Raw genomic sequence first — 26817 nt, forward strand, 5'->3', positions numbered from 1 at the left:
AAATAAAGATGTGTATATAGGTAATTTATCCAAATTAGTATATACCATTTTTTTTTAATCTTGTGATCTTAAATATATCATGTGGAAGTTAAATTTAAAATCCGTCAAAAAAGTTAGTAACATTTTTTAATATTTGGAAACGAACTAAAAAAATATAAATAAATTAAAAGATATAGGATATTATTTAGTTTAAGATTATAGAAAAAATAAAGTTTTTTTTATATACAATTTTTTTCTAACTCAAATAAATTAAAAGATATAGTATATTAAAAGAAATGACATATTATATATATATAGTTTAAGATTATAGAAAAAATAAATTTTTTTAATTAAAAAGAGAAATAACTTTGCATCTCAAAAATAAAAAATAAAAAAATAATTAAAAATTAGGCTCCGATTTATCAATTCCTAGGAATATTCATTTACACACTTAAACTAAATAGTGTTTCTACATTTTAACTCTTAATAAAATGTTCCAATTAGATATTTTTGTGTGGGAATTCTTATTCATATATTAGATAGTTAAATTAACCAAATAGAATATGTTAAATTAATCATATAAAAAAAGTCATTTTTTTTAATTATATCATACTTCATCAATAAGTAACAAAATCTTAGATATAAGTAATAAAATCTTAGAATGAGAGAACATGTTTGATATTTTTTCTTCAAAATTTGAATCGAAAGAGTTTAATTGAAATATTATACTAGAAAATTGAGGTGTTCAATTAAAATATAATTTAATTCAAATATCTAAATAAACTATTCTAATAAATTTAACGGCTTTTTAACAAATCAATGCATATTAAGTGGAACATTTCCACTGGAGACTTTTTCATCAGCCTAAAATCCATTTCTCTGTAATTATTCGGAGTCATGAGATTTTTAGGTTTTACTCTTTGCAGATTCTAAGCTAACCTTATCAGTTATTCATTTCAACTTTTGTAATCCAATATTCATCCACCAAAAAAAATAAAATGTCCGGAGTAAGCATCAAACAGATACTATGTATATTCATTTATGGTGTGTTTGTAGCCTCTTCTTTGGCAGAGATAGGGTTTTCAATTTGGTTACATTTCAGCGACAGTGCTACTCTTTGCCAGAAAGTGTGGCAGAAACCTTTGCTGATACTGGGATTGTTTACGCTGGTTGTTTCAGCTTTGATATTAGTTGATTTGTTCTGCCGATCAGGCACGTTTATCAGTAGGATATGTTCGATTTCGTTGTACTTGATCATTTTGGGACAGTTCTGTTTGTCGTTGTTCGTAGTTTTGGTCACTAATAGAAATGCGAGTAGGATTTTATTTGGGAGAGATGGAAATTACTCGCATTACTTGTTGAACAAGTATGTATTGAATACCGAGAATTGGGAGCCGATTAAGAGATGTTTAGTTGATTGCAAATTTTGTGAACCTCCAACTGAAACAGATTCTTACTACAAATACATCTTCCCTGTTACTCAGGTTCTTAATTACTTCTCTTTCTCCTTTTTTTCAATGAATCTACGAGATATGCCTTTCAATTTAATATTAATCTTTAACACAGTGGAAACAAACCATACTAATTATATCATAAGCATGTCCCAGATCTTATAGAAACATAAAAAGTACTCCCTCCGTCCAATCATAGTTGTCTAATGTATCATACCATTTACGATAGTCCAGGGTATATTTATCATTTTTCCCTTTTTATTATATTCAAAGGGTGATATAATAAAATTACCCTCTATTTATAGTTTTTTAAGAAGTGTGCAAAGTCAATAGTGAACAAATATTGTTGGACGAAGGGAGTAATAGAAATCGAAGGACTAGATTATATTAACTTACATATTTGTTTTCGTGCATGCAGTCGAGCTGTTGCCAGCCTCCTACTTATTGCGGCTTGGAGTTTCACAATGCTACCTACTGGACCATGCCCAAAGCAGGGCCGGTGGTAGCAGGCAATGACTGCAAGATTTGGAGCAATGTACAGTCCGAGCTCTGCTTCAATTGTCAATCATGTAGAACACCATTCCTTGATGAACTCCATTTTGAATGGAAGTTATGTTCCATTGCCTGCTTTGTATTCTTGCTTGTCTTTTACTTTGTTTGCAGTGTTCAGTGGTGTATTCGCAGGGGAAAGAAATCAAAAGGATGCCAAAAACGCAAAGTATACTCTGCATGAGCCATATTGGTTCGTCCCATTTCCAATTTCCTAATGTTTAGTATTTGTTTGACCGAAGCTTCGTTTGGATGGTATAAAACATTGATATATTGTACGTATTTCATTATTTACTATTATTGAATCTGTTTTTTCTTACTTATATACGGCTTTATATATACACATTCTTGAATTTTGATCAGTTGCGCTTCCGCTTGTTTATCTCTAATATGGACTAACAAAGACAAGTTATCTTACCGCTAATATTGGACATCCTAATGTAAGCACTTAACATTTCAAGTATTGAGTTATTACACTATTCATAGTTTTTTTCTAATTCAAAGTACTAAACCTGGATAGGTAAAAGTACATTAATGAAGCATAGTAAGTAATGTCGTCTTCTTTACGTGTGCTGAAATCTCGTTCAACTACTCAAATGAGTTCATCCTCTCTGGAAAATGAGAAGGCAAAATGTTTCATCAAGTGAATCACACAAGTTTGTTGCACTTCCATAATGCGTAACGTTGATTGGACCAGTTTTGAGGGCAGCAATTTGTTTACTGGAAATTTCAGTGAGTTTGCTGAATTCAATAATCTTGTTGCATTTAACATAAGCAACAAGTCCTTTACGGGCGGCTTTGAAGGTTGCAGCTTATCCAACAATTCATAATTTCATGTAACATTGTTTCGTCTAAATTTAATACAAAAAAAAAAGAAGCAAATGAGAACAAAATTTAAATAGCGACCTCAAAAAGGCAATGCAGTGCAAATTCCACTGATTAAATTATATCAACCTCTTGTTAAAATATTTCATTTAGACAATCAAACTAAGTTTTATTTCAAGTATTCTAATTAGACACGTTTGGTTCAAAATTTGAATTTTTTGTGTGTGTTCTGATTCGTCATTTAGATACTTAAATTAACCACACAAAATATGTCATTTCTTTTAATTTTATTCATCACCTCAATAAGCTGTAAAACCCTAGCTAGATATTCTCTACTTGAGGTTGATGCAGTTGAGTTGTTGCAACTTACATATTTGTTATACAACTTAGATATTTGTTTTCGTGCATGCAGTCCAGTTGTTGCAAGCCTCCCACTTATTGTGGCTTGGAGTTTCACAATGCTACCTACTGGACCATGCCCAAAACAGGGCCGGCGGTAGCAGACAATGACTGCAAGATTTGGAGCAATGTACAGAGAGAGCTCTGCTTCAATTGTCAATCATGTACGACAGCATTCGTTGACCACATCCAGGAAGATTGGAAGATGTATTCCCTCATCTACTTTGTACTCTTACTTGTTTTCGAATTTGCTTGTTGCATTAACAGGAAGAACAAATCAAATGGATACCGAAGACACATAGTAAACCCTGCATGAGCCATATTGGTTCGTTCCATTTCGCATATTTTCCTAATGATTAATATTTGTGTCTCAAGATTGGTTTGAATGGTTGGTATAAAACATTGATACTGTATTCATTGTTTACTATAACCGAGTCTGTTTATTCTTATTTATATATGGCATTATTAATTTTAAGTAATAAGTAATGTGATCTTCTTTACGTGTGCTGAAATCTGGTTCAACTACATAAATGAGTTCATCCTCTCTGGGTAAATGAGACGGCAAAATGTTTCATCAAGTGAATCCCGCAAATTTGTTGCAGATGCATAGTGTCACTTTAACTGGACCAGTTTTGAAGGCACTTATTGATGGATTAGAGTCCATCCACTACATCTCTCAATATATTTCCAGCAATTTGATTACTAGAAGTTTCAGTGTGTTTGGTGAATTCAACGACCTTGTTGCATTTGACATAAGCAACAATGTTCCTTTACTGGCGTCTTTAAGGATGAAATTTGCAGCTTCTCCAACAATTCATATATAGCCTTAACAATATGCCTTTAATGGCGTATGAAATTTGCAGTTAACAATTCATTTAGCCTTCTTTCGTGTTTTTATATTATATATATAAACGAGAACAAAATTTCAATAGTGACCTCAAGAAGGCCAGTGCGAATTCCACTGATTAAGTTATAACAACAATTACAAAAAGTTAGTAATAGCAAATTCAGTTTGCCTTTTCGTTTAAAACACAATCTAACAATAAAGTTTGAAAGTACGTATTTGTGTATGGGAACTTGATTTTTTAGTGCCAAAATTCCAAGGCTGGCGCAAAAAAAAAAGTATTTAAAGAGGACTACGAAAATTCGTAAATTTTAAATTGATGATTTTAATTTGTTTTGTAATTTATATTTTTTACATAACAAATTTGATTGAGTGATTATATAAGAGAGACTCTAAGTTGAGTGATTTTGTTGAAAACTTGAAATAAAACAAGGAGTTAAATCACTTTACTAAATAATTCTTTGTATTTGACTAATCCTTTGAGATATTTACTCTAATTTATTTTATTAAACACCAATTTAAAACGGATCAAATAAATTTTATATAATGGATTATTAATTAGTATTGATTATTGGATCTAAAAAATACATGTATAAAGTTGTCATTTCCGTAACAAACTAAAAGGGTTAAATACTTAACTAACTAATGCATACTAACTGGATGGCTACAATATCACGGAAACAATTATGCACTTTCATAAGATTTAGGGTTTTTACTTGCAGATTTTAGGAATCAGATTCACGGTATTTTTTTCAGCTTTTTTTTAATCCGTTCACGGTAATAGAAAATGTCAGGAGTAAGATGCAAATTCATACTTATATTCCTTTCTGTGGCACTTATAGGGATTTCAATTTGGTTACATTTCAGCGACAGCGCGACGCTTTGCGACAAAGTGTTGGTGAAGCCTTTGCTGATAGTGGGAGTGTCTGCACTGTTTTATTGGGTTATTAGATTGGTTGAATCCTTGTGCCGAGTCAAAGTTATCGTGTATATATGTACGATCTCGTTGTTGTTGTTCAGTTTGGGACTCATCTGTTTTACAGTGTTCTCAATTTTGGTGACTAATAGAAAAGTGAGTAGGGCTTTATTTGGGAGAGATGGAGATTACTCACATTACTTGTTGGAGAAGTATGTGATGAATGCAGAGCAGATTAAGAGCTGTTTGCTTTATTCCGAAACTTGTCAACATCTACCTACTGGCAAAGGAGATGATTTTTACAAATACAGCCTCTCTCATACTCAGGTTCCTAATTATAGATCTAGACTACGTAATGAATATGCCATGATTACTATATGCTTCTGAGTTTAAGGTAAAAAATTATATCAACATATTTATCACATGTTAAAGTTTATGGGTATTATAAAAACTGCAGAACATGCCTTTTAACTTGGTCTCAACTGCATATTTATCATTTATGCTACACATATTCTAATACACATGATATCAAATAAGACACATGTGTCTACTTGTTCAATTTTTATATAAATTTAAGTGCCTAGGGCATAAATGCCAACCTCGGTGGATAGATACCTTTGCAGTATTATATATGTCAGTGTATACAACTTAAATCTTTTGTTTTGTTGCATGCAGGCGAGTTGTTGCAAGCCACCCACTAACTGCGGTTTGGAGTTTCACAATGCTACTCACTGGACCATGCCTAAAGCAGGGCTGGCAGTAGTAAACAGTGACTGCAAGATTTGGAACAATGTACAGACTGAGCTTTGCTTCAAATGTCAATCATGCAAGACAATATTCTATGACTTCATCCAGAAACGTTGGAAGATCTTGTCCCTCTTAAACTTTGTCATACTCCTCTGTTGCTGTGTTTTGTGCTATGTTCTGTACTTGATCAACAACAGGTCAAAGGGGCACCCAAGGCACAAAGTAGTCCCTGCAGTTTGAGCTCTATTGGTTCGTTCCATTTCCATTTTCCTAATGATTAATATTTGTTTGTCTCGAGATTGGTTTGGATGGCTGGTGTAAAACATTGATATTGTAGTCATTGTTTACTATTACCGAGTCTGTTTATTCTTACCTATAAATGGCATTATTAATTTTAAAACATATACACATTCTTGAATCTTGATAAATTGTGCTTCCCAAATATGGACTAACAAGAGAAGTTATCTTACCATTTCCACTGATTATAAGAAGCTTGCCAAAATCTAGCAGCGCCCTAATGTAAGCACTTGAACATTTCGAGGATCAGATTGTTACTCTATTGACAATCTTTTTCTGATTCAAAGTACTAAAACTGAATTGATAGAAGTTGCATATTACATTACTAGAGCATAATAAGTAATGTGATCTTCTCTACGTGTGCTGAAATTTCGTTCAATTACTCAAATGAGTTCATACTCTCTGGTTAGATGAGAGGGCAAAATGTTTCATCAAGTGAACCACACAAGTTTGTTGCAGCTGTATAGTGTGCTACGTTAACTGGACCAGTTTCGAGGGCACTTGTTGATGGATTAGAGTCAATCCACTAGATCTCTCAATATGTTTCCAGCAATTTTGTTTACTGGAAATTTCAGTGAGTTTGGTGAATTCAATAACCTTGTTGCATTTAACATAAGCAACAATATTCCTTCACGGATGTCTTTACTTGAACAACAGTATTTATACCAGAAATTAACAATTTAGATTTTCATTAAATTAGCTGTAACTTCCTCATACCATAGCAAAATGACCTGATTCTTTTTCTGTAACTTCCAAATAATAATACAAACCTACTCGTTCAATCGAAGCTCAATTCCATACTCAAANGAACGACCTTTTGTTCACTTCCCGAGGCTTTAGATAGCAATTGTGGAATCTGGTTAGTAGGTGCCATCATTACTCGATAAATCGGGTCGTGACACATACCATAGCAAAATGACCTGATTCTTTTTCTGTAATTTCCAAATAATAATACAAACCTACTCGTTCAATCGAAGCTCAATTCCATACTCAAATGCCTAGTCAAATATTACTTTTTCTTGATAAATAATTATTTCATATATCACGGTAAAATTTCAATCTTGGCTTAGCAAAAATGTTCCAAATTTTGATGAAATTTACGCTTCTCCAACAATTCATATAGCCTTCTTTCGTATAAATAAAAACGACAACAATGTAATCTAAAATAATAAAATTTATTGCATCTCACGTGTTGTGCAGAGATGGATAGTAATTATGAACTTAATGACCTATTTTTAGGTAATATTTATTTTTAATGGATTGGGCTCCTCCCCATTTCTCTTCTATCCATTTTCTCCAAGTTCCTACTTAGATGTATGACACCTATATTATTTAAATATTAAAAATCTAAATTAATTAGTTTTCTGAATTAATTAGTTTTCTCAATCAAAGAAGTATACTGATTATCCATGATTAAAAAGGATATTTAAGATTAGTAAGAAAATATTCATTTTCCAAAATTTTGAGAACAAATGGAATTACTTCAATTAAATAGCATTAAACTTTTGATATAAAAAGAGTTCTTCTATAGTTTAACAACTTGAGTCACGAGATCACTATCAAATTTGTAGACATTTTTGTTTTTTAAAATCTATTCTATCTATTTTTTGAGAAAGTTTGTCTAACTTTTCGTTTTCTTTGATATTTTATATCAAAGTAATTTTCAATATTTTTTATTTAATATCTGAAGGCTAATCTATTTTATAATTTTCTTAGTAAAATAACTTATTTAAATGTTTATTTTAAATTGAAAGAAATTTACTCTATGAGAAAACATTTTCCTTTAAATGGAAAAACTATAGATAATGAAAATAATTTGAATTATGGTGCGAAAAAATTGTGAGATGATTTTTTATAGCAAAAAATAGATAGATTTAAATGGTAATGTATATCTTTTTAATCATGATTAAAGCATTTGAATACTTAAAAATCTTGTATCATTGATATTTAAATAAGATTAGTGTCATACATCTAAGTAGGAACTTGAAGAAAATAGAGAAGAGCCGGATCCTTATAATGTGTAGCAGTGTGGCAACAAAATAAGAGAAAAATGTATGTCATTTTATGATAAGACTGTTAGATTACACCTTCATTTTCCTCTATTTACACGAATATAACTTGTTTATTAATGACCAATTTAAAATGGATCAATTTTTTTTATAAGTATTGAGTATTGGATGTAAAGAAATATACATGTATAAAATTCCGTTAAATAAATTGCAAGAAAATTTCATTTCGGTAACTAACTCCAGCCTGAGGGTTAAATACTTAACTGATTAATGCATATTAACCGCTGGAAACAATTCTTTCACCCAGATAGGTAGGGTTTTACTTGTTGCAGATTTTAGGAATCCGATGATTAGCTATTTTTTATCCGATCACCGGAAAATAGAAAATGTCAAGAGTAAGCTGCAAATTATTCATGCAAATATATATATATCCTTTGTTTGGGTGAATATAGTTCTTTTCCTGGTACTCATAGGGTTTTCAATTTGGTTACATTTCAGCGACAGCGGCGATTGCTTGAAAGTGTTGGTGAAGCCTTTGCTGATAGTGGGAGTGTCTGCACTGTTTTATTGGGTTATTAGATTGGTTGAATCCTTGTGCCGAGTCAAATTTATCATCTGTATATGTACGATCTCATCGTTGTTGATCAATTTGGGATTCCTCTGTTTTATGGTGTTCTCAATTTTGGTGACCCATAAAAGCATGAGTAGGGCTTTATTTGGAAGAAGAGATGGAGATTACTCGCACTACCTGCTAGAGAAGTATGTGTTGAACGCAGAGTATATTAAGAGCTGTTTGCTTGATTTCAAAACTTGTCAGCATCTACCTACTGGCAAACGGGATGATCATTTTTACAAATACAGTCAGGTTCTTAATTACAGATCTAGATGATGTAATGAATATGCCATGATTACTATATGCTTCTGGAGTTTAAGTTAATTCAATACATTACAACAAAGATGTATATAATTAGATCACTAACTAATTCAGGGCACTAACTGATATCTTTTAAATTTGGTAAAAAATGATAGTAATTAACTTATTATCACATGTTAAAGTTTATCATTGTATAAAAAAGGTATATTACGCGATTCTTCCCATCTGTCCTAGCCTTGGTGGGAGAGTTATCTAGCACTTGTTGCCGGTGGGAGATGACAAATATCCCGTGGAATTAGTCAAGGTAGCACCTGTTGTTGGTGGGAGGAGACAAATATCCCGTGGAATTAGTCAAGGTGCGCAAAAGCTGATCGAGACACCATGGTCTTCTATAAAAAAAAAACATAAAGTCCTTCATGAATTGATACCTATTTTTTTTTTTTTTAAATAACACTTAAAAATTTTGTGGGGTACATACTAATGCAGGTTACAGTATTATAGTATATTAACGTGTATACAACGTAAATCTTTGTTTTGTTTTGTTGCGTACTGCGGTTTGGAGTTTCACAATGCTACTTGCTGGATCATGCCTAAAGCAGGGCCGGCAGTAGCAAACAGTGACTGCAAGATTTGGAACAATGTACAGGCCGAGCTTTGCTCCAAATATCAATCATGCAAGACAATATTCTATGACATCATCAAGAAAGGTTGGAAGAAGTTGTCCCTCATCAGCTTTGTCATGCTCTTCTTACTTTGCTGTGTTCAGTGCTATTATCTGATCTGGTTCATCAACTGGTCAAAGGGACACCCATGGTAACGAGTATACCGTGCCTGAATTCTATTGGTTCGTTACATTTCCATTTTCGTAATGATTAAAACTTGTTTGACTGAAGCTTGGTTTGGATGGTGTGAAACATTGATATTGTTTTTATTGTTACTATTATTAGTGGTGACGGATTCAAGATTTTCATTAAAGAGGTTTGAAAAATATAAATTCAAAAAAATGTGTCATCACCATTTGAAGTCATAATTGAATATATATTCACATACCTAGTCAGAGGCACTATATTATTCCCAGGTTCCAACCAACTGTATCTAATTTGTTGTTTAATACATGTAGTTCTAAGTTTCATATAATTTTAGGTAAAACTATATAATTTTAGGTATGTTCACAAGAATAGTATTGACTTAAATTTTTCATTTGTTTAAATCAGTATAGATTCACAACCAGCCCCTGCCTTGTATTAATTTAGAAAAATATATTTCAACCCGCCTTGCACCCGTATAACCTAAAACCAGCCCGCCCCGCTCCACGTAACTTTGTTTTGTTTAAATCCGCATAGATTCGCAATTTGCCCCACCTTGCATTAATTTAGAAAAATATATTTCAACCCGCCTCGCATATGCATAACCTAAAACCCGCTCCGCATAGCTTAAAATTCGCCCCGCCCCACCTCGTTGCCATCCTTATGTGCAGTGCAGGAGACGTGTAGGGTTCTGATTCAGGGTGATCAGTTATTTTTTTCAACTTCTGGTATCCGTTCACCGGAGAAAAGAAAATGGCACGAGTAAGCCCCAATTGCATATTCGGATGTGCGGGTCTAGTGGTTTCTCTGGCATTCATAGGGTTCTCAGTTTGGTTACATTTCAGCGACATCCCTACTCTCTGTGTCAAAGTGTTGGAGAAGCCTTCGTTGATACTGGGATTGATTGTACTGATTTCTTTGGGTTTTGGATTGATTGTGGCCTTCTATCCAGTCAAATTTATCTTCTGGATATCTAAGATCTCGTATTGTTTGATCCTTTTGGGACTCCTCTATTTTGCGGTGTTCTCAATTTTGGTCACCAATAGAAATGTGAGCAGGGCTTTATTTGGGAGAGATGGAAATTACTCGGATTACTTGTTGGAGAAGTATGTGATGAATGCAGAGCAGATTAAGAGTTGTTGGGTTGATTTCCAAGTTTGTCCGAATATACCTACGGGCAAAGGGGCTGAATTTTACAAATATAGCCTCTCTCCTGCTCAGGTTCTTAATTAGAAAATTTATATGTCATATGCTTCTTAGTTTAAGTTAATTCAAAGTATTAAATCTTTGCTTTATTGGTTGCAGTTGAGTTGTTGCATTTTACCTGCTCAGTGCACCTTGGTGCTTCAAAATGATACTTACTGGATCATGCCCAAAGCAGGGCCAGCAGTAGCAAATAATGACGGCAAGAACTGGAGTGCCGTAGAGAGCGAGCTTTGCTTCAACTGTCAATCATGCAAGACAGCATCCTATAATATCATCAAGAAACATTGGAAGATCACATCATTCATCACTCTTTTCATAGTCTTTGTTTGTTGTGTTGACTTCTGTGCTCTCAAAATCAAGAACAGGTCAAAGGGACCCCAAAGGAACAAAGTATACCCTGTTTGAGCCCTATTGGTTCGTTATATTTCCATTTCCGTAATGGTCCATATGAAGCTTGGTTTGGATGGTATAAAATATTGTATTGACATTGACGGAAGGAGGTTTAAAAAATAAAAAATATTATCAAATTTCGAACTCCAAAACAATTTATTCAACTTCTAATTTTGTGTTTAGGTCTATGATTTTTTTGTCAAGGGGTTTAGGTGAATACTCTCCGCTCCTTGATTGTCGAGTTTGTTTATTCTGTTGGGTTAAAGTAAGGTGTGAATTGAGAAATGTGAGGGAACTAAGTAAAGTTTCTCATTGGTAGAAGAGAGAAAAAATTGTCCTTATATTAGGAAACAATTTCGCTAACTCTCAAAGATTAAGTAGAGGGTGCCCCTCACACCTTAACTAATTTGACACCATGCTTGTTCCTCTACTGAAATCCTTAGTTTATCCGCAAACCCTGAAGCTTCCTAATGTGTTCGGGAGTTTGACACATTTAGAGCAGCTAGCTAGCTGCACATTCTAATAGATTTCTGGACCATTGCGGTCTACAACTTCATGCACATCTTTCTGAGCTTAGGATGCTTGATGTTACTATCAGGACAAGGTTTTGCTGGAACTTATATTTACTTGAGTTACGTACACCTGCCATCAAACTTGAATCCATTAAGCCATAACACTATATTCAATGGATTCAAGTTTGATGGCAGGTGTACGTAACTCANCGCTACCCTTTGGGTGCGCACAGGGTAAAACCCTCGCTCTTATGCAATAGCTCGCAAACCACATAGAAGAGGTAACCCGCACTAGGCAAGTCCGGCGCGATGAGCTCGACCCAGAAGGCAAACCCATTGCTTTTGCCGGCAAGGGGTTTCGAACTTGAGACCTCCAACATGGAAGTCCCAAGCCCAAACCATTGGGCCACCCGAAGGGTCATCATTTCATAATGTTACAGAGACTTATAATATTATTATAAAGAAAAAGTCATGAACTAATAGTAAACACCAACAAAATTCAGCTATTTTAATTTCTTACCAAGAGCTGATCTAGTCTTGAGCAAATTAGACATGGAACACGCAATTAGCTATATATACTGAAGAAACTTTAAAAAAACAAGCAATAGTAAACAAAGTGTAAATTTTATAAAATAAATCATTACAACACAACATGGAAAAAGTTTCAAGGAAATTGCTCTTCTTATTAGTCACTTCCTGACTTGTAGAAATTAAGTTTCATTTGACAAAGATTGCCGATCATTTTGTACATTTTGGCGTGATGACTCTCGTGTTTGTGTTGATGTTTTTTGTCAAAGATCCTGATGATGACATGGAAAAAAAATAATCAAAAGTTGTAACTTTAAAGTAATTTTTATCTTTATTTTTGTTATTTGTTGCCTATATTTTTCTGAAAATACATTTGCTATAAAGAAGGAACCAAATAAGTGTGTTTTTTACGGAATTTTAAAAGTTTTACCAAATAAGAGAACAGTCTAATCCCCACTTCTCCCTATATTTTAGGGCTTATCATCTTTAACTGAGTCAACAACTGCTCTTTAATGGCTAAAATATAGAGACTACTACTTAATTAGTTTGTTGTGATTTTGCAGTTTGTGTTTGAAATTTTATAAGTTAATTTTTCAATTTTCAAAATCTATGCATACAAAAACACAAAGAAAGATGGTACGAGTAAGCAATTTCATAATTGCATATCTTAATTGTGTGACTCTATTGGTTTCTCTGGTAGCCATAGGGTTTTCAATCTGGCTCAATTTCAACCACAGCGCTACACTTTGCCAGAAAGTGTTGCAGAAGCCTTTACTGATACTGGGAGTATGTCTCCTGGTTGTTTCGATTTTGGGATTGGTTGGATCCTTGTGCCGAGTCTCGTTTGTCCTCTGGATATATTTGTTTTTGTTGTTTTTGCTCATTGTGGGGTTGCTCTGTTTCACGTTGTTCGCAATTTTGGTAACGAATAAAAATGTGAGCAAAGCTTTATCTGGGAGAGGTTATAAGGAAATCAAATCTGGAGATTACACCAACTGGTTGCAGAAGTATGTGGTAAATGAAGAGAATTGGGAGGAGATTAAGAGTTGTTTGGTTGATGCCAAATTTTGTCAGAGTATACCTACTGGCAAAGGGGCTGATTTTTATAAATACAGACCATCTCATATTCAGGTTCTTATCTTTTGTCTTTACCCATTATCTCATTTCTCAGTGAATTCATATGGAAGTGTGTAGTGAGAATTTAGAGTTTATGAGTTCTGAACTTGCCAAAAAAATCATAGTCATGGATTCATAATTTATAATGGATTTCCTAATACAAATGCATGATCTAAACAGAAGTTATTGGGTTTGTCCAAACCCTAAGTTATACTCTCCCGTTGCCCCGACTATAGTATTTCTGAAATTAAGTTCATTGCATTGATGATGCAACAAATATCTATACAATCAGGTAACTTGAGTTCAGTCACACCTATAAGTCCGCTACTTCAAAGACATTGCCTCACTTAGATCGTGAGGGATGATAAGCATTTGATGGTATTTTCTGTTTCGGTAAAAGAAGATTTCTAAAGCAAAAAAGAATATCTTCATTCTGATTGTGACTTGAAAGTTTCATTCTGATGACTTGGAAGTTTATCACATGTTGAAATTTATTAATGTAGTATAAATAATAACTACTTCACTATGTTAATGTTTATAACTTGAATCTTTGTTTTGGTGAGTGCAGTCGAGTTGTTGCAAGCCACCCACTTACTGTGGCCTGGAGTTCCACAATGCTACTTACTGGACCATGCCCAAAGCAGGGCCAGCGGTAGCAGACGATGACTGCAAGATTTGGAGCAATGTACAGAGCGAGCTCTGCTTCAACTGCCAATCATGTAAGACATCATTCCTTGACCACATCAAGAGAGATTGGAAGACATGTTCCCTCGTCAACCTTGGCCTCTTACTTCTCGTCCTCTTTGTTTATGGTGTTGGCTGCTGCGCATTCAGGAACACCAAATCTAAAGGGAAATAATAGGCAAAAAATATGCCCCGCATGAGCCATGTTGGTTTTTTACATTTCCATTTTCCTAGTGAATGTTTGTTTGACTGAAACAAGACACTGATGTTGTAATTATTGTTTATTACCGACTTCACTTTTCCATCTAATGTTTAGCTATTTGTATGTTTATTTCTAATTTATATGGCATTACTAGTTCTAGACATATTCATTCTTGAGTATTGATCAGTTGTGCTTCACTCTTTTTCTCCACCTAATATGGACTAGCAAGAGAAGATGTCTTACCGCTGGAGATTGCCCACATTTCGAGTATTGTGTTATTACTGTTCACAATTTTTTCTGATTCAAAGCACTAGACTGGATATGTAAAATTGACAATGCTGGAAAAAAGAACCTGAACAAGTAGTAGGGTGAGGTTGTGCTAAAAAAAATATTTAGTCAAGTAACACCTGCCATCAAACTTAATTTTGTTACCTCTTCCTATCATAATAAAGTGCCCCAACCTTACTCTAGTGGTCAAAAGCCAGAAGACGCACATAATCACATTTATGAAGCAAAATTAGTACCATCTTCTCTACATATCCTGAAATCAGCGTCCACAACTCAAAAGAGTTCATATCTGGTAAATGTTTCAAGTGAACCACGCAAGTTTGCCGTACATGCTACATTGAAATTTCAGGTGAATGTGATCAGATTGGGCCTTTGATGTCATTTTAATCACTTTATATCCTCCGTTCCTCTTGATATAACAATAAGTTAGCTCTAAAAAAAGAACAGAAAAATGCCAGGAATAGAAGATGAAGGAACCAATAAGAAGATCAGTTGTAGCAAACAGAACAGTTCTTCCCACTAAAATTTCACTTTATCCTGGCAAAAGGAGAACCAATGAGCCCAGATACATGTATCTTCAACGTACATCATTTGAAAATCAAGAGTAAATGGAAGATAAACATTGATCGTAACTCCTACTAGTTTGGTAACAATTTCTAATCGCCATATAGCTAGCTTGAAGGTACAAAGTATTGGAGGAACGCCTTGAATTAAGCAAGATGCAATATGCCAAAACTGCTGCAGTAAAACAGGTTCTCTAGAGTCTCATTTGAGAAAAGTACAGGACAGAAACAAGGAAACATATATGAATAGAGACGTTAAGAGTTCAAGACTCCATGTTGGTTGCAGCAGAAATGAAGGAATCATGGGAACCAACAGTGAACCACAAAACCAACCAGCCACAAGGCCTCCAAACCTGATACGTAAAAGGTGCACACTTATTAATAGTATAAGAAGTCAATGATGAAAGTGAAATATCAGAAAATGACTGGAATTTAGAAACTAGCATCTTTTTTACCATCCAAAATTGAGACAATCCATCAACTTACCCTATAAGAGCAGCTCTACCTAAGCTCTTTGTCTTGTCATTAAGGAAGTATACACAAGCTCCAAATGATATTGCTACCTGCATAAAAAAGAGGTATCTGTAAATAAAGCTGGAATTAATTTATTTAAAATCTTGAAAAGCTTGTCAGCGCCAGTTATTTCAAGGCGTAGAAATTATCAGAAAACATGATCCAGAATGAAAGCAGCCAAACCACTATACCATCCACAGCTGCTCAATACAAGCCTTGCATTATTAAATGCAGGTCAAACTCTGAAACTGTCTGCATTTTCAACTAAAACATCGGAGAATAACTGCAATTTACATCACTTTTAGTCTTCCGACCTTTTATACTATTATGGAGTTAAACCTGAAAAATCCAATAGTCGCTGATAAGTATAGGCAGTTAGACCCTCGAGAGATACTGAGAAAGCCATTCCCCAGAAATACATGATGCTGATAGTTCACGACCCTTCTTATGGTAAAAGCCGGAGCCAGAATGGAAGGACTGCTGAGGGATGTTCCAGAGTACATGATTATTTAAAAGGTTCTCAAGTTTCCGATGGTCGAGTTTGGGAACTATAACTGTCAAGAAAAGGAATCTTGGTCCTAATTGAATCATCAGCTCTACCGGTAGGTTAGTAAAAAGAAGACTACAACCCATATACTTAACTGATGGAAGAATCTAGCACCTCCTAGCACACCTAGTGTTAGACATAGCATAGAGTAACTTAATAAGGGTGGCCCAGCACCTGGGTCTGACTTTGACAAGAAAATGGACACTAGGCCCAAGTTAACCCAAAAATCAGCTCAATTAGTGAGAATTGTCCAGAACTCTATAACAAGGCTACAACTCATACACTTAACTGATGTGGAAACAAACAATACTATAAAGAGGCCAATACTCATTTATTTAAACCAGAGCCCCCCTCCGTCCTTTCTTCTCTCTAAAAACGGCAAAATACAAATGACGATGTTCAACAAGGATATCTTGGTGCAATGAGATTCCCAGGCAGCAAGGGACATCCAGTTGAATATGATCAAGAAATAAGTATTTTGCAATTTTTTTGATGAAGAAGATTTAAGTTCTTTGCTCTTTACAGACTAATCAGTAGTTCTTTATTTACAGAAGAATATTGACTTTTGAATTCTGTTCACATACTGCGTTGGGTATCCTTATCTTTCTCTTTCCTTTTTTAATCAATTATGTCTCCTAATGTTATCAAATTTATCTACTTTTTGGTTTGATAGGTAAGGGGGCTTGCAATACATGTACAGTCCATAATCACAGTAGAGAAACTATCAATAACATAAAGAGTTAAATTTATGCTCTACAAAGTAGGTAAAAGCCAAACTGTTTTTTATGACGGTGGTGTCCGAGCAAGTTTGCGTGCACCTAGACTATTCCACGGGAACCCGCGCTACCTACCACTACAATAGAACATGATAACTCTGCCAACAAGAGTTAGACAGATGGGAAGAAATCACCCAGATCTTACTTTTTATGACAATGGTGTCAGAAGTTGTACAGATCTTTACCAACTATTAGACTTATGTCAGAATAAATTTGCACTGATTAAGAAAGATATTCACTGCAAGGTACAGTGTGGTTATAAGAACATGCCCTCCCATCACCTATGGATATTGGCAAATCAAATGAGATTTGAAGACTTATCACGGATAAAAATTGAGACGGAACAAACCTGGAATGCAGGGCCAGCTTCAGCAGAGTTCATCACACTCCAGCATGCCATGAATCCAAAGAGGAATAATCTCCTCAAGATAATTACGGGTGGTGGAAGTTCCACAAAGCTGAGGAGGTTCTGAACCCATGGCGGAGATTCCTCGACTTGCTTTTTTAGCCTTGTTTTCAAGTTAATCTTTGTCTTCTTTCTATTTATGAAGCTTTTCATTAGTATCTTCTCAAAAGCAGCTTCAATTGATTCTGCACTTCTCTCATGATTGGCATACTGGTTTAACAAAAAGTTGCGCGAACTCCAAACTTCTTCTTCGGAGGCATCACGGCTTATTCCAAGACGTTTGTAAGGGTCCCAAACATTCAATCGAGAAAACTTCGGAACGTTACCTTCAGAAATCAGATCGTGAACATCAAACTAGATGTTTCATGCTAGAATGTTAATCAAACAACTCGTAAAGAACCAGAGAACAAACTTACACATGTAACTTAACCAATGCCAAACGAGAAGTTACTTTAACTACAATTTTCCCTCTGTTACCACTCATTGGTAACATAAAGAAGTTACCTAAGTTAAAAAAAGCTGACGGTCTTTCTCATTAATTTGGCAAAGGGTGAAAGATTAAAGCTTCAGAAGATATATGTGCGCCAGAATTCTTGTTTAAATCCTTCTATCATTTTCAAGGGAGTTTTTAATAGAAAAAATTAGAGATTTTCCATCTCTACAATTCTTTTGATATAAAGTTCCCCTACTAAATACTTAATTCCGAATCAGCATCTTGAGCAACCAAGACTCAATACCCTTTTAACATTGTAACACAAATTTCAAAACTAACCCAAAATCTTACCGGCCAAGGAGTTATTAATCTAAAACTATCATAAATCATCAATTAAAGTTGTATGTTATATCTGCTTGCAGTTCCCTTTTCATAGTAGCATCAATACATAGAGTTTTCAATTTGATAGGTGTTAATTAGTATTAGAAAACCCACCTCCATAAGCCGTATCCGTTGCACATTTTGTACCCTTTGAAAACAAACGAGAGGGCTCCGACCTCTTCGAATTTCCTCTACTCGAACTGCACAAAGGTTTAACAAATAGTAGGAACTTTAACATACCAACAACAAATTAATAGTTCCCAAATGCTCAATACGACTTATAATACACACAAGACAACCCGCATACAATTTCTCTAAGAAGATAATAAGACAACTTACAGTTTTTGGCCGAGGAAAGCAGAGGAAAGGGTAGGTTTCAATATGAGAGTTGCCGCCATGAAATTCGTTCTCTCCTATAGAGAAAAAGAACCCTAGATTTTGAACTGATTTCTTATTGTGGAGAAATTTTTTCCATAGAGGCCGGGCCGGCCGAGAGGGTTTACTCCGGTTAGGTGGAACTTGAAAGCCGTGGAAGAAGGAAGGAACTTCTTGCTAAGCTTTTCGATTATGTATATGGTGAAAAATAGGAAGAGGTATTAGGCTCTAGATTGAGCTAGGTGCGCATTGTACACCCCTATTCTACAAGTAATTTAATTCACTTCTGGTCCTTAAATTGTATATTAATTCCAGTTCACTCCCATTGTATTGTATTCCATTCTTGGTCCTCAAATTTGCTTACTTCCATTATANCGAAAATTAATTATCATATTTTTTTTGTTGAAAAAATATGTTATACTAGGGAATAGTTGTTGTAGCCTTAGTCGACACTAAAAATCACTCATAACTTTTAGTGGCAACATTTTGAGATTTTGTGGCGACTTTTATCGCCACTAAAGGTTTAGTTCTTTTATGGTGAATTCAAATTGACAACATTTAGGTGGAGGGATTAGTCCAATGTGACTTGCCACATCAATAAAAATTTGGGTAGTTAACTCTTCAGGGTATTTGTGGTCTCTTGGGATAACGGCGAGGGTATTTTTTATCCCAAAAACGTAATGGAGGGTATAAGTGATCTGTTTCGCATAGTTCAGGGAAATATTTGACCCTTTTCCCTATTCAATATAAATTTGGTTCAATGTTCAAAAAATTCGATTATTTTGTGCAATTAGTCTAGTGAAAGGATAGTCAAATTGCCCTTAAACAACCAGATTAACCACAAAATTATTATTGGATAATTGTTTATATGCTTCATTATTATCATAGCATTAGTTCTAATCATACTATATACTAGAAGTTGCGGCTGCAGCTGAAACTTATTGAAAGACCGAACAGAAAATGAAAAATTGTACAACAACAAATGTAAATAAACTTTCCCTCCCACTTTGGCTTTGGCTGATTTTTTGAGAACGGGGAGTAACATAGGTCACAGTCTAGAGCCAACTTGAGAAAATTGCTGTCTCAATACTCTTCTCATCACTTTATTTGTTGCTGTTCTTGGAAGTGAAGGGAGGGCTACTATATGTGAAACCTGCAATATTTTAGACTGGATAAGGAAACATTAACTTTCAAACTTTGTATTACCAAAACTGAATATTATGTGCATACCTTGAATAGAGGATTCAATTTCTTCTGCAAAGCTGAGTTGAGAGAAACTTTCAATGAATTCAAATTGTCCTTTGACCCCTTAGAATCCTTAAATACAACGGCGATAACTAACTTATCAGGGCCACCTCCAGGTGGTGGCACCCCAACGGCTGCTGTCTCGAGGATACTTTCATCAACTGCATTACAAACTTTCTCAATCTCCACCGAACTTACCTGGCAAAAGGATCATAAGTTTCAGTCATGGGTAAGAGAAAACAATACGTAAAGTTGACTGCAACAAATACAGCTGATAAGCTAGAAGGGAGAATCTGTGTTCATAAATACACAAAGGTACAAAGAACAAATATATGAAAGGGACCAAGGACCACTTGTTATGCCTCAAAGAAACAATTTCTGATAAATAAGACCAACAGTTATTGTTTTATTTATGGAGCAAATATCAATTATGATGAGTAGTATTGGTTTTGTTAAAAATTTGACAAAAAAGTCTCAAGAAATAACCTTTTTTTTTTCAAATGAAGTCTTACAACAAAGAGACCCTAATAATTCACGATTTTTAAATAACAATACAAGGTAAAGCATAGACCTTTATACCCCCCAGATTCATGGTGTCATCTGCACGGCCATGTGCACGGTAATAACCTCTAGAAGTACGCTCAAATACATCTCCATGTCTTCTAAGAACCTGCTAGGTAATTAGTAACACATTAAGTACTTATCTGGAAAAAGAATAAAGTGCCAAGGTAGAATCAGAAATACTACTAACCTTTCCATTCCAAACAGGCATTCCTTTGTAGTATACACCATAGTGGTCAGCATTCAACAATGTGCTTGATGCCCCAAATAGAAGGGGACCAAGGGCCAATTCACCAATCCCAGGAGAATCAAATGGCTACAATTAGAGTTAACAGAATTACCTTTAAGGGTCACTTACAATATTTAACTACAATGTAATTTCGACTTTTTATTTAGCAGCTATCAATTGCCATTACCAAACCTGCTTATCCCATGTTCGTTAGAACCCTGTACTAAACCAATAAAACGGCATTTAGGTAAAGTTTGAAATTTTCCTACTCAAATGTACTTGCGGCACCAATTTACGAATAAAAAGGAAGCTCTCTTTCTTTACAACCCTCAACCACCATACCTCCCCTCTCTCCTGTGCAAAGAGAAAAGGAGAATACAGATTACTTTCACTGCCGTTTGCATAATAGAATTCTACCCAATTCCTAACCAATCCTTTTTCATATTTTCAACTCTATGTGAAATGTTCTAACAGGATTTAACAAAGAAGATACTATTTTTGTCTGCTTTCCAATTTAGGAATCGGATTCACTGTCCAAGCCCTTCAATTTTTAATTCTCCATAGGTGTTGACCAGTTTTATCCATCTCTTAATCTAATAATTTTACCGATGTTTATTTTCCACCTGTTTCCAGCTATACATTCAACAACATTCTAATCTTTCTCCTATCCCCACAGATATTTGAATTATATTTGAAATTCTTCCAGTGCTTTCTTATCTTCCATAACATATTTAGTGCTGATGACTTCCTTATTACTCCATTCAGAATTACCTGTTCATGTGTAATTTCTCCTAAACTTGTCCGACTGCTTAAGAACATTGGAAGTATAGAGTTAATGACAAATAGTATGAGGGGCTTTCATCCAACACACTGTTCATGAGTGCGACTCTCCCTTGTAGAGAAAACTACTGATTTTTTCATGTGTAAAACCTTCCTTTCATAATTTTCAACTATCCCCTGTGAAGTTGCGGTGACGTAAATTGCTTGATGTTTACTAGTGGCAACCCCTAGATGCAGTATATGCAAAAGTTGAAATTTACCGAGAGCTAATGCATTAGAATGCTTAACGGACTCCTACATAAGACTTGCAGTGTTTGCATCGTTAGGAAAGAACTGGTCAGTTTTCATGAACTAAGCATCATTTAATACGAAAATCACTTTTTATTGTTTGAGAAAGGCTGAAAAATACTTACTCTAGGAGACCCATCTTCACCAAGAATAAATAGACTACAACCCATAGCTGCTGTGCTAAAAGCAGATAAAGATTGTGGTTGCAACAACGAACCAGCAATGAATCCACCACCAATTTCTGTCCCGCCACAGATCTCTATTACAGGATTGTAATGAGCTCTTCCCATCAACCAAAGGGATTCATCCACACCAGATGCTTCACCGGTGGAGGCAAAGTGACTGCCATCATACATAATTAAATTAAGCTAGAAAAATTGTTGGAAATATCTTTGGAGCGTGAGAAGTTTTGAAGTTCCATATGGATTACAGAAGTCAAATACAATTCTAAAGAATAGATATGCCCAAGACCAAATGAAAGTAATTGCATGGATGACTAGGGGGTGAAAAGAAAAGTGTTATAGAATGTATATAGACTTAAATCTAGTAATATACATAGCTATATTTAGGTAGCAGATTTATAGGAATCACTGCAGATTCATAGGAATCAATCTTAATTTCTTTCCTTAGTTAGCACCTAATGTATTGTATTTATTCACTGCTAAACTACTGCAATAAGATAAGATTTTCCATCAAATTACATGGTATCAGAGCCTATTGGCTCATGTCGTTTTGGCTGTGTTACAGAAGAGTTTGGATTTCTAATCCACTAATTTAGAGTGGTCAGTCTGCGTCACCGCCACCACAGAAGGAGGTGGAGTATATTTTCAGGCCAAACCAGTCTCCTCTTCTCTATCATCTGGGTGTGAAGCCGGTGGCTGTCACACATTGCTCATACAGTTTGCCTATTCATCACGCACCAGCACGTGAAGGTGCATGTTCTGGTGTTGAAACACGATTTGGAAAGTCTGTTCTTCACTTCCAGGTTTGTTTCTGTTCTGCGACATTGAATCTGGTCTGTGATTTGTGGTTCCGTGGCTGCTAGCTCCTTCTTCAGTTCAGATAATTGGTGTTGTGTGGATAAACTGCTGGTTCAAGATTTCTTTTTCTGAACTACTTATTTGGGTATTTTATTGTTCACTGCTTGCTGAATCTACTGGTCAAGTAGTCAATTTCTTTATTCTGCGTCGACAATTGGTTTCTTGGTTGATAAAATCATTTGACTCTGTTCATCTGTGTTTGTGGGGTCACGAACTGACGTACCTGCTTCTAGTTATACTAATAAAATATTTGGAGAAAATGACTGAAATTGTGACTCCTATATCTTCGGATAAAGGAATTTTGGTTTCAGCAGAAGAGTTTGCAAAATTCTCGCAATATCAAAACTTACAAAAGAAATCTGTTCCGGTTACTGGACTGAAATTGTGACTCCTATATCTTCGGACAAAGGAATTTTGGTTTCAGCAGAAGAGTTTGCAAAATTCTCGCAATATCAAAACTTACAAAAGAAATCTGTTCCGGTTACTACCCTTGTTGAGTCAGGAAAAGCATGTCTTATATCCTCTTCGAATAAATGGGTGATCGATTCAGGTGCCACAGATCACATGACAGGTAATCCTACTATATACTCTAGCTTTCGATCACATGGAGCACTCTCTCCTGTGACGGTTGCTGATGGTTCGCTCTGTAAGATTATAGGATCTGGGATTGTAAAACCAACATCCTCTATTACCTTGTCATTTGTATTAGGTCTACCAAAGTTATCCTTTAATTTGATGTCTGTTAGCAAGCTTACCAGGGACCTAAACTGTTATATCTCGTTCTTTCCTGATCATTGTTTGTTTCGTGATCTGAAGACAAATAAAGTTATTGGTAAAGGACATGTATCTGATAATCTCTACATTCTTGATGAATATTGGGAGCCCCGATTTGCTGCCTGCTCTATGTCGTGTCTCCATTCGAGGCACATTGTAAATTGGGACATCCTTCTTTGCCTACATTGAAGAAGCTTTGTCCTCAATTTCAGAATATTTCTTCAGTGGATTGTGAGTCATGTCTATTTGCCAAACACCATCGTAGCTCAACAAATCCAAGGGTTAATAAGCGGGTGGAGTCGATGTTTGAGTTAGTTCATTCTGATGTTTGGGGACCATGTCCTGTTGTTTCCAAAACTGGATATAAGTATTTTGTCACATTTGTGGATGATTTCTCTCGAATGACTTGGATTTATTTTATGAAGAGTCGTTCTGAAGTGTTTACTCACTTTTGTGCCTTTTGTGCGGAGGTCAAAACTCAATTCAATACTTCGTTGCGTATTCTGAGGAGTGATAATGCTAAAGAATATATGTCAGAATTGTTCCAATCCTACATGAGACAACACGGTATTCTCCATCAAACTTCATGTGTTGATACACCCTCTCAAAATGGAGTTGCCAAGAGAAAGAATAGGCATCTGCTTGAAACAGCTCGAGCACTTTTGTTCCAAATGAAGGTCCCTAAACAATTTTGGGCTGATGCAGTCTCCACAACTTGTTTCTTGATTAATCACATGCCATCGACTATTCTTGTTGGTAATGTGCCTTACAGTGTTCTTTTTCCAAACAAGCCACTATTTCCAGTAGAGCCTAAGGTGTTTGGAAGTACATGTTATGTTCGAGATGTTCGGCCATTTGTTACCAAGTTGGACCCTAAAGCATTGAAGTGTGTTTTCTTAGGTTATTCTCGCCTTCGGAAGGGGTATTGATGTTATTCTACCGAGCTTGGTAAATATTTGGTGTCAAATGATGTGGTATTTTCAGAGACGACACCATTCTTCTATGCACCTCCCAGTTCGACAACTCAGGGGGAGGAAGATAAGTGGTTAGTCTATCAAGTTACTCGTCCTGTGACAAAACAATCAGATGATGTCCTTCAATCTCCTAGTTCCCCTATTGAACACAATTTGACTATTGGGCCTACATCTTCTACTCCGGTAAGACCACCAATTGTTCAAGTTTATTCGAGAAGACGAGAGATCGATGATACATGTTCTGCACCGGCTCCTTTGTTATCAAATCTTTCTTCATCTGGTCCTTCAGATGATCTTGATCTCCCTATTGCTCTTTGCAAAGGTAAAAGGACTTGTCATTTGACGTATTCCATTGCTAATTTTGTTTCTTATGACCGTTTATCCTCTACGTCAAGGTCCTTGATTGCTTCTTTAGACTCTGTCTTTGTACCCAAAACAATGAAGGAAGCTTTGAATCATCCTGGATGGTATGATGCGATGCTTGAGGAAATACATGCCTTAGAGGAAAATCACACGTGGGATTTGGTGGATTTACCTAGTGGGAAGAAACCAGTGGGATTTACGTGGGTGTTCACAGTTAAAGTAAATCCAGATGGTTCTGTGGCAAGACTTAAGGCCAGGCTTATGGCTAAAGGGTATGCTCAGACCTATGGGTGGATTATTCAGACACTTTCTCTCCAGTTGCCAAACTTACTTCCGTCCGCTTGTTCATTTCTCTAGCTGCTTCTGAGAATTGGCCTTTACATTAGTTGGATATCAAAAATGCATTCCTTCATGGTGATCTTCAAGAGGAAGTATATCCTGGTTTTGTTGCTCATGGGGAGTATGAGAGAGTATGTTATTTGGAAAAGTCTTTGTATGGCCTGAAACAGAGTCCGCGAGCTTGGTTTGGGAAGTTCAGCGAGGTAGTCCTGGAGTTTGGGATGAAAATGAGCAAATGTGATCACTCAGTCTTCTACCGACAATCAACAATTGGCACTATCCTACTGGTTGTGTATGTTGATGACATTGTCATCACAGGAAGTGATTATGCGGGTATCTCTTCCCTCAAATCTTTCCTGCATCCTAGGTTTCATACGAAAGACTTGGGTCAGTTGAAATACTTTTTNTCAATTTTAAACTTTAAATTCAATATAAAGTTATAAACTTTAAAATTTAAAGTCAATTTTAAACTTTAAACTTTAAAGTTTAAACTTAAATTCAATTGAAACTTTAAAGTAACTTTAAAGTTTAAAGTTTTAAATTGAAGTTTTTTAATAATATAATTTTATTAATTAATAATATAATATTATATAATAATTAAAGTTAATAAAAAAATAAAAAAAAATTACCGGTACAAAATGATCCGGTAACAACCGGTTCCGGTCCGGTCCAAACCGGTTCCAATCCGGTAACTAAGGGACCGGACGGAACCTTTGGAAATTTCCGGTAAAACCGGTTCCGGTAACGAAATCCGGTAACGAGGACCGGTTCCGGTAAAACCGGTCCTGTTGATCCGGTCCTGTCCGTTTGCCAGCCTTACTAAAGGGTATGCTCAGACCTATGGGGTGGATTATTCAGACACTTTCTCTCCAGTTGCCAAACTTACTTCCGTCCGCTTGTTCATTTCTCTAGCTGCTTCTGAGAATTGGCCTTTACATCAGTTGGATATCAAAGATGCATTCCTTCATGGTGATCTTCAAGAGAAAGTATATATGGAGCAACCACCAAGTTTTGTTGCTCATGGGGAGTATGGGAGAGTGTGTTATTTGAAAAAGTCTTTGTATGGCTTGAACAGAGTCCGTGAGCTTGGTTTGGGAAGTTCAGCGAGGTAGTCCTGGAGTTTGGGATGAAAATGAGCAAATGTGATCACTCAGTCTTCTACCGACAATCAACAGTTGGCACTATCCTACTGGTTGTGTATGTTGATGACATTGTCATCACAGGAAGTGATTATGCGGGTATCTCTTCCCTCAAATCTTTCCTGCATACTAGGTTTCATACGAAAGACTTGGGTCAGTTGAAATACTTTTTGGGTATAGAGGTGAATAGAAACAAAAGGGAATTTTGTTGTCTCAGAGAAAGTATATTCTTGATCTTCTTGCAGATACTAGAAAGTTAGCAGCTAAACCTTGCAGTACTCCAATGGTTCCCAATGTGTAGCTTATGAAAGATGACGGCGACTTCTTTGATGATCCCGAGAGATACAGGAGGTTAGTTGGGAAGTTAAACTACCTCAGTGTGACTCGTCCAGATATTGCTTTTGCAGTAAGTGTTGTCAGCCAGTCTTTGGAGCAGATTTTATGTTACTTGAAAGGAGCCCCTGGACTT

At 35.5% G+C, this 26817-nt stretch overlaps 6 protein-coding genes across 6 annotated transcripts; 4 read left to right on the forward strand and 2 right to left on the reverse strand.

The window, feature by feature from the left end:
* Window positions 1-977: 977 nt before the first annotated feature.
* On the forward strand, window positions 978-4027 carry LOC125850939 (tetraspanin-12-like). Its single transcript, XM_049530765.1, has 3 exons — window positions 978-1463; window positions 3217-3429; window positions 3806-4027. The coding sequence occupies exons 1-3, from the start codon at window positions 978-980 to the stop codon at window positions 4025-4027; spliced, it is 921 nt and encodes a 306-aa protein (XP_049386722.1).
* Window positions 4028-4793: 766 nt separating this feature from the next.
* Window positions 4794-6053, forward strand: LOC125861499 (tetraspanin-7-like). Its single transcript, XM_049541384.1, has 2 exons — window positions 4794-5290; window positions 5639-6053. The coding sequence occupies exons 1-2, from the start codon at window positions 4835-4837 to the stop codon at window positions 5948-5950; spliced, it is 768 nt and encodes a 255-aa protein (XP_049397341.1). The 5' UTR covers window positions 4794-4834; the 3' UTR covers window positions 5951-6053.
* Window positions 6054-10132: 4079 nt separating this feature from the next.
* Window positions 10133-11313, forward strand: LOC125861493 (tetraspanin-11-like). The gene is made up of 2 exons (XM_049541380.1): window positions 10133-10917; window positions 11002-11313. Exons 1-2 carry the CDS (start codon window positions 10450-10452, stop codon window positions 11305-11307), a joined length of 774 nt encoding a protein of 257 aa, XP_049397337.1. The 5' UTR covers window positions 10133-10449; the 3' UTR covers window positions 11308-11313.
* Window positions 11314-12769: 1456 nt separating this feature from the next.
* Window positions 12770-14490, forward strand: LOC125861474 (tetraspanin-8-like). Its single transcript, XM_049541363.1, has 2 exons — window positions 12770-13463; window positions 14017-14490. Exons 1-2 carry the CDS (start codon window positions 12942-12944, stop codon window positions 14305-14307), a joined length of 813 nt encoding a protein of 270 aa, XP_049397320.1. The 5' UTR covers window positions 12770-12941; the 3' UTR covers window positions 14308-14490.
* A 624-nt stretch (window positions 14491-15114) lies between these two features.
* LOC125861505 (protein CHAPERONE-LIKE PROTEIN OF POR1, chloroplastic) lies at window positions 15115-18860 on the reverse strand. The gene is made up of 5 exons (XM_049541389.1): window positions 18581-18860; window positions 18356-18441; window positions 17371-17753; window positions 15672-15748; window positions 15115-15538 (listed from the first exon to the last, which is right to left on the reverse strand). Exons 1-5 carry the CDS (start codon window positions 18637-18639, stop codon window positions 15388-15390), a joined length of 756 nt encoding a protein of 251 aa, XP_049397346.1. The 5' UTR covers window positions 18640-18860; the 3' UTR covers window positions 15115-15387.
* A 797-nt stretch (window positions 18861-19657) lies between these two features.
* Window positions 19658-22097, reverse strand: LOC125861488 (probable acyl-activating enzyme 17, peroxisomal). The gene is made up of 5 exons (XM_049541376.1): window positions 21845-22097; window positions 20613-20738; window positions 20433-20531; window positions 19847-20059; window positions 19658-19769 (listed from the first exon to the last, which is right to left on the reverse strand). The coding sequence occupies exons 1-5, from the start codon at window positions 22073-22075 to the stop codon at window positions 19665-19667; spliced, it is 774 nt and encodes a 257-aa protein (XP_049397333.1). The 5' UTR covers window positions 22076-22097; the 3' UTR covers window positions 19658-19664.
* Between the last annotated feature and the right edge of the window lie 4720 nt (window positions 22098-26817).

This window comes from Solanum stenotomum, chromosome 1, assembly GCF_019186545.1.
Source record: "Solanum stenotomum isolate F172 chromosome 1, ASM1918654v1, whole genome shotgun sequence".
Classification (NCBI taxonomy): Eukaryota; Viridiplantae; Streptophyta; class Magnoliopsida; order Solanales; family Solanaceae; genus Solanum; species Solanum stenotomum.

Excerpts from the sequence above, each read along its gene's own strand:
- LOC125861493 (XM_049541380.1), top strand. The coding sequence starts at position 10,450 with ATGGCACGAGTAAGCCCCAATTGCATATTCGGATGTGCGGGTCTAGTG. Across the intron at positions 10,918-11,001 it reads ATAGCCTCTCTCCTGCTCAG|TTGAGTTGTTGCATTTTACC; the intron begins GTTCTTAATTAG and ends TATTGGTTGCAG.
- LOC125850939 (XM_049530765.1), top strand. The coding sequence starts at position 978 with ATGTCCGGAGTAAGCATCAAACAGATACTATGTATATTCATTTATGGT. Across the intron at positions 1,464-3,216 it reads ACATCTTCCCTGTTACTCAG|TCCAGTTGTTGCAAGCCTCC; the intron begins GTTCTTAATTAC and ends TCGTGCATGCAG. Across the intron at positions 3,430-3,805 it reads TGTATTCCCTCATCTACTTT|ATGCATAGTGTCACTTTAAC; the intron begins GTACTCTTACTT and ends AATTTGTTGCAG.
- LOC125861488 (XM_049541376.1), bottom strand. The coding sequence starts at position 22,075 with ATGTATGATGGCAGTCACTTTGCCTCCACCGGTGAAGCATCTGGTGTG. Across the intron at positions 20,532-20,612 it reads TGCCTGTTTGGAATGGAAAG|GTTCTTAGAAGACATGGAGA; the intron begins GTTAGTAGTATT and ends ATTACCTAGCAG. Across the intron at positions 19,770-19,846 it reads AATTGAATCCTCTATTCAAG|GTTTCACATATAGTAGCCCT; the intron begins GTATGCACATAA and ends AAAATATTGCAG.
- LOC125861499 (XM_049541384.1), top strand. The coding sequence starts at position 4,835 with ATGTCAGGAGTAAGATGCAAATTCATACTTATATTCCTTTCTGTGGCA. Across the intron at positions 5,291-5,638 it reads ACAGCCTCTCTCATACTCAG|GCGAGTTGTTGCAAGCCACC; the intron begins GTTCCTAATTAT and ends TGTTGCATGCAG.
- LOC125861474 (XM_049541363.1), top strand. The coding sequence starts at position 12,942 with ATGCATACAAAAACACAAAGAAAGATGGTACGAGTAAGCAATTTCATA. Across the intron at positions 13,464-14,016 it reads ACAGACCATCTCATATTCAG|TCGAGTTGTTGCAAGCCACC; the intron begins GTTCTTATCTTT and ends TGGTGAGTGCAG.
- LOC125861505 (XM_049541389.1), bottom strand. The coding sequence starts at position 18,639 with ATGGCGGCAACTCTCATATTGAAACCTACCCTTTCCTCTGCTTTCCTC. Across the intron at positions 15,749-17,370 it reads AAGCTGGCCCTGCATTCCAG|GTAGCAATATCATTTGGAGC; the intron begins GTTTGTTCCGTC and ends TTTTTTATGCAG. Across the intron at positions 15,539-15,671 it reads GGTAGAGCTGCTCTTATAGG|GTTTGGAGGCCTTGTGGCTG; the intron begins GTAAGTTGATGG and ends TTTACGTATCAG.